The 13,418-nt window shown below is 54.1% G+C and overlaps 1 protein-coding gene across 1 annotated transcript in view; it reads left to right on the plus strand.

Annotated features, from left to right (window-relative positions):
* Positions 1–13,418, plus strand: part of NTN1 (netrin 1) — a 105,028-nt gene that overhangs the window by 87,008 nt on the left and 4,602 nt on the right. Inside the window, exon 5 of the mRNA XM_075044862.1 lies at positions 8,085–8,159. Within this exon, the coding sequence (XP_074900963.1) occupies positions 8,085–8,159 (75 nt within the window). The remainder of the gene's footprint in view (positions 1–8,084; positions 8,160–13,418) is intronic.

A 13,418-nucleotide genomic window follows, 5' to 3' on the forward strand; every position in this document is an offset into this window, starting at 1 on the left:
TGCAGATCACATAATGTGCATGACTTGAGCAGCCCGGTCCCAGCTCACCCCAGGTCCAAGGCTTGCAAATTATGTGCCTCCTCATACCAGCTCCCGGCCGCGCTCAAGAGATGGCCAAGGCCACCCAGCCAGAGGCACCAGCTGTCCTGCAGCTGGCCCCAAAATGAAGAGCACTAATTTGCACATTATATTTGCAAAGGGCATCATGCATGATAGCTGGGTCATTGCCAGGCGTGGGGAAGAAGAGCCGATTTAGCTGTAACAGACTCCCCTGCTCTGTTCAGTGGCCAGGCCAGGGAAGGGGGGCTTGCTGAGGGTGCAGCAGAGCACAGGAGAAGCGATCCCACTGCTAAAGTGAATGACCTGGGAGGACTGCCTGCCTTAAATTTGCTTTTATACTGAAGAGGCCTGCTCCAAGACCAAGAGTCCCACTGGTGTCTGCCCAAATTAAATTACAGCATCGATCCTTCATAGTCAATGTGCACTCTGCAAGCCAGATACATTGCAGCCCCTGCTGCTCATCCCACAGCCCATCCATGCTCCCTGTGCAAGCAGAGGGCTACTCCAGAGCATCGCCTTCCTCAGGACACACGGTCAGCAAAGATCAAGAGCTAGAAGCTTGGAGCAAGCATGTTTGGCCAGCAGAACTGGCACTCTCCAAAATGACTCTAACAGTCAGTCACTGAGACCAATGGAGGACATGTTAAAATAATTCTTCGGGATGGAAGCAAGGGGCAGCTTCAGTGCTGTTGGAATCAAAACAGGATTTCATGGTCATCTGGGGATATGTCTGGAAGTCCAAGAGCCAAAGGTATCTCTGCCATAACTGCTGCAGGCCAACCCTGGCATGGGGTCATCATCTCCTGTCCTGGAGCTGGGCAGTGGTGAATTGCATATTATCCCATGTCACCTGGGAGCATGGCTTCCAACTGCCTTTGGGATGTTCTGAGATGGCTTACAGAACTGTTTTCATGCCCAGTTTGGACACATTGAGCACCCAGCCAAGCCCATGCTCAACCACAGAGCAGACACCCATTGTTTCTGCCCCTGCCCTCCCCGAAGGCTGGCTCCCCTCATGCACACCCCTTCGGCTCCATGTGCTTTTCCTTCATGCTCCCAGCCACAAGCTGAAGATGCTGGGTGGCTGCCTGTAAAGGGCTTGGAGACTTATTTCCACAGCCTGAACAGTTTGGAGGAGTGCTCAGTCCTGTGGGGATGGGGCAGCATGAAGCTCTGCAGACCCGTGGAGTTGTAGGCTGTTATACACATTGTCCTGTACATCCCACAGGCTGTAGCAGATTTGGAACACCTGGAATAGTTCTGTGGTTGTTGGATGGGCTCAGGGAACATCTTGATGCAGACAGCACCCACATCAGGGCTTTGGTTGAAAGCACTGTTGGCTCAGCTGTGAGGTCTGGGCATGGACTGCAGCCAAGAGCTGGATTCCCCAACTCCCGGTGAAGAGAGGGTTTGCTTGGGTCCATCTTCAGCATCGTTGCAATACTGAGCTCACAAAAATGCAGCAGCAAGACATTCATTTTCCTCCCCATGGGTACTCATGCTGGTTTTGCAGCGCCGAGCCAAAAGCCACATCCCTTGAGTGGGGGCAGAGCCCTCCCTGCAATTTCAGGAGCTGTTAGAAAGCCAGAAGGAGCAGCAATGCAAGTGCTGAAGCACAGGTTTGGAGATGCCTGCAGAGGAGAGGTTTAGCTGTTCTGCACAGGAGCTGGCATTTCCAAGCACAGGTTTGCCCAGAGCCTGTGGAGACCTGCATGCTACCGTGTTCCCCCACAATCACTGCTGCTCAGTCCCACAGCCCCATCACAAGGGGCAGCTCGTGCACCGGCTCCGTGAAGGGATGCTGCAGCCCACCAGCAGCACTCAATGGAGGACTTCTGACCAGTAATGCTGGGGAAGAAGAGAAAAAGGAAGGGAGGTGAAAGCTGTTCATCACCATGGTCTCCTCGCATTAGAGCAAAACCAGCCCTATTGATCTGAACTGGTCAGCTCTGGGGATATCTGAGACCCCAAGCAGACCCCCACTCCCATTTTCTCAGTCCCGCTCTCTCCAGTGATGGGCTTACAGATTTAGGATTTGCCATTTGGACCTGTACCTTCATTTTGCAGCTCAGTCTGGTTGCACATCCCACCCAGTGCAAACAGGAGGTGGGGACACCCAGGCCCCCACCTGCAGAGCCCCAGCAAGAAGCATTACCCCTCAGGAGCACAGAGAGAAAGCGGGCAAGCACCCTTCAACCCCCTGAAATGCTGAGGCCAAACTGTCAAGGCTGGGTCTCCCCTTCTAAGCCATGACACCTCCATGTTGGATCTCAGCCCGCAAAGGTATTTAGGGCCCTACCTAGGGGAAATCAATAGGAATTTAGCTGCATAAATTGGGATTAGAAATCTGAATCCCCTTGGGGATCTAAGCCTTATATCTGCATTTCGAGTTAGGTACCCAGGCCAAGAAATGTGGCTTTAATCGTTCTATCATGTCAGAATCAAGGGGCCTTTAATTTCCGTTACCGACATGTGGCTTTTGCAGAGGCTTAAAGCTCATTTCGGAACTGCAAGCGCAGCAAGACGCCGTCTCGTGTAGCGTCTTTTCGGGAACGTCGCTCAGCACCCTGAGCTCTGGCTGCTGGCACCTCCGTCCTGCCCAGCCCCAAAAGCATCAGCACTCTGGCAGTAGTGGGGTGCATTAGCAAAGGGTGGGGTGACCAGGGCCCCAGCTTCCCACTGCTTTCAGTCTCATGCCAGCAGCCCCAGCCCTGCTCAAACAACCCCCCAATATGAAGAAATTAAAAAATTAAAATGCAACTTTTGCAAAAAAAAAAAATTAAGCAAAACAAAGAAGGTGTTTAGCTGTGAAAACTCTTTGCTCAGCCAGAGAATTAGTTATATCAAGGGGATGGGCTGAGCTGCAAAGCTGCTGAATGCTATGCTGACACATTTTACTAAGCTGCGATGGACACGAAACAGCCGCCCACCACCTGCTCCCAGCCCTCTGCGAACAAGTAGCGCCAACTGCCTCTTCCCAGATCCCCTCCTGCTCTGTTTATCCGGGAAACGCAGAAAGTTTGTGCTTTCCCGCAGGGAAGCAGCCGGTTGCTCCTAGCCCGGGGGACCTGGCAGGGAGGTGTACGACGTCCCCCCTGCGGGTCGTGGCGTGTTAGGATGCAGTGATGAAAAAAAAAAAAAAAAAAGCACTAGGGTCTGGTTGTACTTTGGGTTTGAATCTCTGAAATGGGGATTTGCGCTGAAATATTTGTGCAGCTGAGCAAACTTGAAAAGGAAAGTGCTGGGAGCAGGGGGAGGAGGGAGTTCGGATATCACCACTCAATTTCTCCCGCACCATGGTGCTGTAGCCAGGGGTGTTTGAGTCCTTCAGAAGGGGGATGGCCAGGGCAAATGCAGGCTAGGAGGGACAGGAAGAGGTTTCAGGGTCTGTTGAGGGCAGGCAAGCCCTGCCCAGGACCAGGCAGGCTAAGAGCCTGGGAGGAGGAGCAGGGCAGGACAGCACCAAGGTGAGGACTAACCCTTGTTCTGCACCCCCCTGTGCAGGGGACATCTGCTTACAACACGACAGGGCAAAGAGCTGGGGCTGACCCCATCCCCAGTCCTGTAGGGCAGAGCCAAGTACCCCATCATGCCTGTAGGACCTGGGTGGACAGGACCTGGACACTTACCAGCCCATGCTTCAGGTACCAGGTTGGTCCCCATCCCAAAGGGGACTTCACTTCTTCAGGCAGCCTCCTTTTATTTTCAGCCTGACCTTTTGGTTGGACTCTGGCATCACCTTCCAAGGGCAGGTTACCCCAGGCTGATCCTCTGTCACCTCACAGAGATGGGGAGCGCAGGACCTGTAGGACAGGGAGCCTCTCATGCAGCCAGGACAAGCAACACATGCCTTGGGACTCTGTAGATTTGTAACATCTCCTGTACATATGCATGAGTCACTGAAACAGCATTTAGAGCACTCAGGCTCCAAATCAATCCTCTCCTCCCATTTCAGCCTGCTGCCTCTTCCTCCCATCCCTTCCCCAGCCTTTGAGCTTGGCTCTGCTATCACCTTCCATCAGGGGACTGGCAGCTCAGCAAACCTTCCCCCAGAGCCTAAACTGCTGAAACGTCACTTCATGGACAAGAGCAGGGTCTTTCCCAGGCATAAGGCAGCATTGAAATAATATCCTATAGTATCCCCTCCACACACTTTCCCTAAGCAAGCAGTAATCTTGCAGCATCACCCCACATATGTAGCACTACTTACCAACAAATGCAAACTCAATGCTTTGCTCTGAAAAATTTCATTTGCCCTCCCAAAGAGGCCCCAGAGGACCTCCATGTTACCCAGGAGGCAGGAGAGGTCTCCACGTAGGAGACAAAGGAAATGAACTGGGGCAAATCCCCCACCCATATACATCAGCCCTGGCATCTAGTGATTTACACTGATTTACACCAGCTGGCTCTGGCCACATCAAATTCAATTTAAACCAGCTGAGGCTCTGGCACAGCCTGTGGGGTTGGGAGAAAAAGCAAAAGAAAGGGAAGGCAGAACAAGGGTTGTGTTAGTAAAAGCAGTGTCAGACCTGGGCTGTAGCTGGGTATCTTGAGCTGCAAACCTGGCCCTAGGTTCGCACCCTGGGAGCAAGCAGAAACTGTGGGGATGGGGTGCTGTTTTGGGGGGCAGCTGGTTGGTGCCTCATCACCTGCCAGCCTCCCTGGCTGGGAAACAGTGCTGGGATGGGTTTCTAGCAGGTCTGTAATCTCAGGCAGAGTGGAAATGTTATGGTAGTAGTGTAAGGATTGGGAAGCTCAGATGTGATTAGGGATGTTTCTGTGGGGAGAGGTTGCTGAAGTGACTTGGGGTTTTTCTTGTGAGTGGTCTGGACTGAAGTCCAGAGCAATGGTTTCTATCTGATTGCTATTTCTTGTGACTGGATCCCAGAAGCAGTGCTGTGGGGCTGGAAGAGTTTCTGCTCTCAGTGGGCTCTGCCAGCCTGGCTGGTGGTAGACCCCCTTGTAGATCCTGGGACTGAGCCCTGGGGTATGCAGGTGGGAGCTGCTGTCCACCCCTGCCCATCACTAGTGCTCAGAGCCAGCTGCTTGCCAGCATCTGTTTGACTTAGATTTGGCCAGGAGAGGGGAGATCTGCAGCCAGAGCTCCCAAGTGTTGTCCCTGCTCAGTTGCTTGCTCCCTGCCTGCCCTTGGGTCAGCCTCTTCTGCAGATCAGCTACTGCATAGGGGCTGAGATGTAACAGCACTGAAAAATATCTATAAAGCTCCAGGATTTTTGTGCCAGAGAACCATCATCAAGTTTATCATAACCACATTAGTGTCCAGAAAACATCAGCAATCTGCAGTTGAGCAGAATCATGCCAGCTGCCTGGCGAAGCAGTGCAATGGCCTGTCTCTTGTCAGTCCCCTGCTCCACTGAGAAGGAGAGGGAAAGCATCCCTGGGCTGTTAGGTTGCTGCATGCACATTTATTTCCCTTATAGACTTTTCCTTCAAGGTTCATGGCCAGGAACATCTTACCAGTGAGTTGGATAAGGAAAATTTCTGTTCCCTGGGCTCAGTGACACCAGGCAGCCACATCCCTCTGCATGGTGGCATCCTGCCACATAAGCATGGCTGGGACTTTGCTAGTGAATCTCCATCATCTGAACTACAGTTTTCATGGAATATCCACTCTTTTCTCAGTGCATTTCAAGTTTTACTTGATGTTCAGGGTCGTGTTAGATGAGAAAAGCAAAGGGGAGGTATTGGCTGCTGGAACCCCTCAGTTCCTGGTTTTCTAAGGCTGGGTTGTAGCTGGGCGGAGATCTCAGCTGGGACTCTTGGAGTAGGAAGGTGCCCCACTTCGTATCATAGTTTTTGTCTTTGGCCCTGGCTAGGTCATACTGAAAGAGCATGAAGCCATGTATTACTGTGGGTGCTCTCCAGAGGAATGGGAGCAGCAGGCAGCAATGGGGCAGGAGGATGGTGCTGAGATGAGGTGACTCTGCCTGGCCATGTTGAGAGGGGTTGGGGCACACATGGAACAGAGGTGTTGGCACTGAGGTGGTACCTGATGATCTTGGGATGTGTGGGTGTTCAGCCCTCTGGGTTTCCTTCTCTTGTTGGTTCCTCTTCTGAAGCTGAAAAGCTGCTGCTTGGCTTAGGCTGGGTTTGGCTCTGCTGCCAATGGGGAGGGTTGGATTTGGGGTCCATGAGACCTCCTGGAGCATCTCCTCTGCACCTGAGGAAGTTTGCCATGTTTCTGAACCCACCTCCCGTTCCAGGGACACCTCCTGTACTGAGGTTGGTGAGCTGAGAGAGTGCAGGGCACCCAGTGCACTTTGTCTGCAGGCTTCGGTGCCCTCCTTGCCCAGGCTCTGAGCATCCACCACTGGAGACCACCTCCTCCAACACAGCCCTGTCCCAAAGCTGACTTCATACCACGGCCCCTGTGTACGCAGCAGAGCTGCAAACAAACAGAGTTATCGCCAGGAAATGCTGCAGCTGCTATAGCTGTGCAGCCACCTCCCAACTTTGTGCCTCAGTTTCCCCTCCCAGCCTGCTTAGTGTCAGCTTCCCTAGGAAAGAACTGCTTCTTGCAAGGGCTCTTTCAGTACATAAGAAATGGGACCTCAAGCCCTGCTGAAGCTGTGGCACATGCCACCCTGGTGTGTGACACAGCTGTGCTAGAGGGAGATGCTGCACAGCTTCTCCCCAGGGTTTCAGGTTATGGTCCACTGGAGAGCAGGGTGTTGCATGGGCAAGTGTGGTTCTGGTCTGGCACTGCCCATGTGGCCTGGGGCAGGATATGGGCACCCCGTATCTGATGGCCATGGGGTGCCAGTAGCGTCCCCCACCTTCCCAGCATCCCACCCTGCTCGCAGAGCCCTGGGGCCCCGCTGCGGCATTTCAGCAGATTTTCACACCTGGTCTCCAACGGTGGCTGCGGAGGAACGGTGGGCAGTTGGGAGAGGGGGAGATGTCCAAAGACTATCGCTGTGCCGAGGCCTCCTGCTCCAGCCAGATGTGTCCCATTTTCCCTAAAATATGGGGTTTCTGTGGTGCTGTGGGCCTCTGTCCAGCACCCATGGGTGGTGAGGAGACATGGGATGTGCATGGACAGCATGTCCACGAGCCAGCCCCAATCCTGGGAGCTGGCGTGGGGTGGCACATCTCCAGCCACTGTGGCGTTGCCCGGCCATGGTGCCACTGGGATGTTCCCAGCAGCGGGAACAGCGGTTCCCAGACCGCACCATACCATCCGACCGCGTGATGCCATCCGGCTGCGTTCTGCAGGGGAGCGGATCCCCGGGGAGCAGCAGCTACCGGAGCAGGGCTCGGCATCCCCGCAGCCGCCCGGGACCGTGGCCGGGCACCAGCCCCGGCGGCGCTGCCAGGCTGCCGTGCCGGCGCTGCCAGGCTGCGGTGCCAGCGCTCCCGCCTGCCCGCCGCGCCGGCCGCTGCGCCGCCCGAGCGAAGCCAGCGTGTCCCAGCAGTGGGGGCCCATTAGAAATGAAATGTTCCTACTGGGGTATTTTATTTGCACACTTCAGTAGAGTGGACACCAAAAGGCTTTGCTAATGCTTCATGGGCTGCTAATTTCCTCTCTGACCCGCATTGTCGCAGGGTGACCCCAGCCCGAATCTCTCGGCAATGAATGCCAAAGGCTGACACCGGCCCGGGTTAGGGGTGACAATGGGGCCTCTGTGGGCTCCGGGCAGGCTCCAGTTGGGAGCTGGAGAACAGGGGGAATTTGTGTGGCTCTCAAAAGCTCTGGGTGGCACAATAAGGGAGGCCCCTGGGGTCTCCCAGGAAGACAGAGGCGGCCCAGGGAAGCTGGGCTGGGGGAGGCGGGCGGGAGGATGGTTTCCTTTGTGAAAAGCTTTCTTTAGAAAGGAAGGTTTTTCTGAATGCCCCCTTAGACGACCCAATCGGGGCCTGGCAGATGGATATCACAGGCACGCTGCTTATTCATGGCAGGCTGCAGCTTTGAGCCGTCCCCCCCCTTCCCCCAGCCTTTTATTCATTTTAAGGCTAATTTGTTTTGTTAATGTTTTCTTGCCCTCCCCCTCTCTCCTGTGCAGATTGTGACTCATACTGCAAAGCTTCCAAGGGGAAACTGAAGATCAACATGAAGAAGTACTGTAAGAAAGACTATGGTGAGTCGCCCCTCTCGGCCGCTGCTTCCCAGGGACGAGCGAGCAGTCGCAAAGGGATGCAGAGCAGGAGCATCTCCCTCCCGGGGTGTCCCCAGGCCCACCCAGCCCAGGGGCAGGTTGCCAGCTGGGTCTCAACCACAGCCAGGACCAGGCAGCCCGGCTCTTCGTCGTGGCACAGCTGCCTGTGCTGGGATGTGTGCAATTTGGGGTACGGTTTTTGCCACGTTTGGAGAGGAAGCCCTGCGTAGCGATGCTTGGTGGAGCAGCGATGCAATGTGTTACGTGGAAAATACGGGTCCTGCTGCAGATGCTTGAGACAACCCCCAAATCAGGGTCCATAGTGTCTTGTGGGTTATGATGACACCACGTCCTCTCTCTTCTCACTGTACTGTTACGTGCAGCAGCTTTTAAAAATTGTGCTTTGCTGTGAGGACAAGCAGTAGATGGTTCCCCATCGTCTGGATCCATCCCCCCTGTAATTCCCAGGCAAGTTCAGAGGGTGATGCAATTCTGGGACAAGCCAGGGAGGCTGTGGGATCCCCATCCTTGCTGGTACTCGAGGGCCTGAGCATCCTTCTGCAGCTCCGGCTCGGAGCAGACACATCCCGAGCTCCCATCCCACCTCTCTGCTCCTGGGATTATTTTTAATGTGGCTCCATTCCCAACATGGTCACCAGTGGATCCATGCAGGAGGTGTCCAGGGTGACCCCAGGAGGGGATTTTTCTTCAGGCCATACCAAGAAACCCTTGAAGCCCTCCCTGGGGTTCAGCAGCCTCTCTCCACCCTGGCTCGGCCATTGCCTGCTGGCACTGAGCTGCTCGGGCACAGGCAGGCGGGGAGGGATGGCTCCGCTTCGGTCCCGCCTGCCCAGGGGCTCTCCCTCCTTCGCCAGCCATGCCAATGCTGTTGGGATGAGCCGAGCGTCAGGAATGGGACCCACCTTGAAAAAATCCCATAGAGCTGGTTAAATACAGGCGCTCTGTGCTGGGGGATGTTTAGAAATGCTGCTAAACATACGCCGGGGCTGGAAATTATCTCACCTCCCCATAGACTGTAGTGGGGGGAAGCGAAGTGTCTGCAGGAGGGACCAAACATGAGTGTTTGGGTTTGACGCAGGGATGGGGAGCGGGCTGTGCGTGGGTGAGCCTGGCTTTGAGCTGAGCCTTCAAACGTGTGAGCAGCCAGGGAATTATGAGGTGCTGTGGGACAGGGTTTAGCATCCGCTGGGACTGCAGTTGCCCCGGTGTCTGCCAGCCCTTCCCCTCCACAGTAGAGGAATACATAAAATATATACATATATGTGCATATGCATGCATATATATGTATCTCTGTGTGTGTTTACATATATGTGTATATATATTTTTGCCAGACTACCAAGGAAAAAAACTCCCATCCCATTTGCATCAAAGCAGCCAGGAGTAGAGATACCTCCTCCCACCTTCGAACACGCTCACCACAGCAGCTCAGCATGTCTGGGAAATGTTGGCGAGAGCCAAACGAACTCCCGTTTAACAGCCCATCCCTGGACAAGGTGCTTCCTGGCAGGGTCAGCCGAGGGATGCTCCATGCTGGCTTTGGGCTCTGGCACCTCCCTGCGAACTCAGGGGAAAGAAGAGGGCTTGCAGGCAAATGTTTTATTTGCATTCCCATTTATTCTTCCATTACCCATGTGGCAAAATGGATGTGGAGCGCATCCCTTGGCAAGGGTGAGCTGCCAGGGCCGCGGCATGCTTGTGGTCCCCATCCAGCAAGGCCGCGCTGAGGTCTGGCTGTGCTTGGAGGAGCTGCTGGAGGTTCATCAGATGTTGGAAAAGTCCAAAGAATGCCTTTTCCCTTAGAGAAAAGGGTTTAATTGCATGTGAGAAAGTCACTGCTAGAACATGAGGTTATTAAAGATGGGTGTGGGGCTGAGCACCAGGCTATTAAAGCCATGGGGTTTCTCGTGGGTGGATTCTCTGTTGGCTAATAAGGTACAAACGTATTTCCCGTATGTAGCACATGCATCCCTTCATTTTCCCACCTGGCTTCTCCAGCATCTCCTAAGGGCTGAGCTCACACCGGAGCATTTGCCCTCTGAAGAGGGGAGAAAGCAGCCACTTGGTTGCAGGAAACTTGGACCTGTTGTGATCCAAATTGTCCCTGGGGGTTTGGAGGATGGTAGGGAGGAAAAAAAGGCACGTGCATCCCCTTGAAGCGCACTTCCAGCCGAGCAGAGTTATCTTTCCCTGCAGCTCTCGGGGCAAGGGTTGTGACGTTTTGGTGGTGGCAGTACTTGGGCTTTGCTCAAAGGGCAGCCCCAGCATGGTTTCTCTCCTTGGCTTGTCCGATCTCGCTGGGAAATGTTTCTTGGGGGTTTGGGTGAAAGCTCACACTTGGTTTTGTTTGAGGCTGTAACGTGGGCTTGCAGGCTTCAACAGACCTTGGGGAGATGAGGGCAGCTCAAGAGCTGTCTTGGGCAGGAGATACCCCTGGAGCAACAAATAGGGGTGCTGGAAAGAGCTTTTCTTTTCACTTTTATGACGCAGCATCACTTCTGCAAAAGCACAAATGAGCTAAAGTCATTTACCAGGGCTGGTTCAGGGCGAGCGGGTGCAGGCTGTCCTGGCACAGGAACAGGGGTGCTCCCACCCGAGCCCTCCTGGCCCTGGGAGGGGGGTCCCCAACCAGCCCCACCGCCCCAACCAGCCCCACAGCTGCGGCAAATCTGCTTTTTAAGGGCAAACCAGCCTGGCGAGGCAGCAGGGTAAGCGATGCCGCAGCACAGCCTGGCCGTGCCGGGGCAGCCCAAGGCTTTCGACAAGGCCAGGGAGGGAAGAAAGGGTTGAAAAGGTGCAGGGAGGGATAATAAAGACTTTGGGACTGACACCCCAGCAGGAAGCCAATTAGGAGGCTCTTTTCCTCACCGTTACGCCAGCATCGCTGGGCTGAATGTCCTAAAAGGCCCTAATTAGCTTGAACAGAGTTACTTCTCCCGCGGGCTCAATCGGGAAGCTATCATCCGCCCCACGCTTCTCAATGGGGCTTTTTAGCTCCCCGTTTCATTCAGCGATTCAAAGGGGATATTTTCCCTTATTTATTTTTCTTATCTGTTTGTTTTTGTTGGGTTTGTGGGGTTTTTTTCTTTTTATTTTAAATTGGGCTCTTTCCCGCGAGATGGGTTTTGGTACAAATATTTGGAGTGAAACAGGGCGCGGGGAGGGGTGGCTGGGAGATTTGGGCGGGGGCAGCAGGGGCAGGCAAGAACAGAAGCAGAAAAGCTTTTTCTGGGTTTATTTTGGCTGCCTGGTGGAGTGCAGGGGTTGCTTGGCTCCCAGAAAACCAGGGGTAAGAGGAGGGGATTCGCTGGGTTTGAGGCAGTTAAAATTAGGGATCCCTGCTGAGGATGGAGATTCCCGCATGGCCCAGAAGGAGAGGGGATTATTTTATTAGCAGGTGGTGCTGGTCCAGGTGATGCAGGAGCATCCCTCACTTGCTCTGGTGCCGCAGTTTCAGCCAGATCTTTGGGGCTTTTCCCACTGTCTGTGTGGTTCATCCAAGTGGGATGGGTGGCTGCTGTAAAGGAAACTTGGAGCTTTTTAATCTCCGTTTTCCCCCGACCCTGAGCTCCCTGCACTGCAGTGGGGCCTGATCCTGCACAGATGATGCCGCAGCATTTTGCTGGGTACCGGCACTGTGGTCCCAGCCATTGCCCCAGCGCCCTCCCTGTGTCCCCGGTGCAGCATCGGGGAGGGGATGGGGGCAAGGAGCAGGATCCTCCCCTGAAAGGTGAGATCATCTGCTCACTTTGCCCTTTCTTGGAAAAAAAAAGTAAAAAAAAAAAAAAATCCTTCCTTTCGCTGAGACTTCACTTAGTCACCCCCTTTGTCGAGAGGAGCTTTGGCAGGGGCTGGTGGAAAAAAGCAAAATGTGTTTTCAAAAGGCAGCTTGAAAAGAGAGGGAGGGGGGTTAGAAAAAACCCTGAATCCACATAAAAACCCAAGGCAGAGGGGAAGCACCATCCCCAGCTTGTCCAGGGCTTGCAGCCCCTTCCACCACCCTGGAAGGTGGAGAAATTCTGTTCCCTGAGTGGGGAAGTGCTGAGCAATCCCTCCCAGTAACTGTGTCCTGAGGGAGCCAGCCAGGGCAGTGAGGTGTCCCCCGGCACCGCGGGGAGAGACTGTGCCCGGCCAGGGCACACCTAGGCTGGCCGGGATTAGGGGTCATAAATCTCCACTATTAAACCGGTAGGAAATTGGCAACCGGAGGCAGGCAAAGCCACTGCCAAATAAATTAAAAAAAAAAAAAAAAAAAAAAAGGCAGGGGGAAAATCCCATTTTAACCCTTTGCTCCAGTGAGGAGCCAGCCCTTTCCATTCCCAAACCCTAATGGTGTCAGGGTCACCTTTTGCTGCTGGCTGGAGTAAAATCCACACGGGCTCCACTCTGCTTGTGTGCAAGAAGAGACCCGAGCCTTCGGAAAGCCCCGGCTCAGGCTGGGATGCCTGCATCTGCAACCGCTGTCCCAAGGACCTGTTTTCCATCTGTCCATATTAAAGACCCTCTTGTCTCTTCCAGCAAACTGCTCTGCTCCCGCTGCCTCCCCCATGGCCCCGTGGGATCTTTCCCCAGAGCCAGGGCAGCGATGCTCCCCATTGCTGGAAACTCCACGAAGCTCCAGCTCCTACAGTCAGGTTAGCACATAGTATGCATAGGTTTGCCCATGTAGTCCACTCCTAGGTCAGCTTTGTCAGGGGAAACCTTGAAATCAGGAGATTTATCACAAACCCCAAAAGTAAATAAAAAAAATTTTTTATTTTTTTTTTCCAGCCTCACTCTTTTCATGGCAATCTCATGATTTCTGGGCCCCTGACTCATGGTCTCTGAATGCTGCAAGGCGCTGCTTTTATTTAAGCCTTTACACGACTGGCCTCAAACATGTTGTTTTGAGGGTTTGGGGTTGGTTTTTGTTTTTATTAACATCACATCATCCACTCCTCTGCTTTCATCTGCAACATCAAGCCTTCAGGTCTTTCTTGTGGCCGGAGGCTCCCAGCCAAGCCTCGAGGAGCCAGGCAGCATCACAGGCCCCAGCGCTGAGTGCCGGAGGTAGCACTGCCCAGCACCCTGCGCCAGGGGATGCAGGAGGGGACCAGGGACCCCCCCATCCCCTCCCGCAGCCTGGGGACCGCTCAGCCACCTTTTCCTTAGAAAGAAGCATTACATGGCAAGACACTTGAATGCATCACCTGGGCTGGTGTGACTTGTAAGGCACTAGCCGGG

The sequence above is a fragment of the Buteo buteo genome, chromosome 13 (assembly GCF_964188355.1).
Source record: "Buteo buteo chromosome 13, bButBut1.hap1.1, whole genome shotgun sequence".
NCBI classification, from domain to species: domain Eukaryota; kingdom Metazoa; phylum Chordata; class Aves; order Accipitriformes; family Accipitridae; genus Buteo; species Buteo buteo.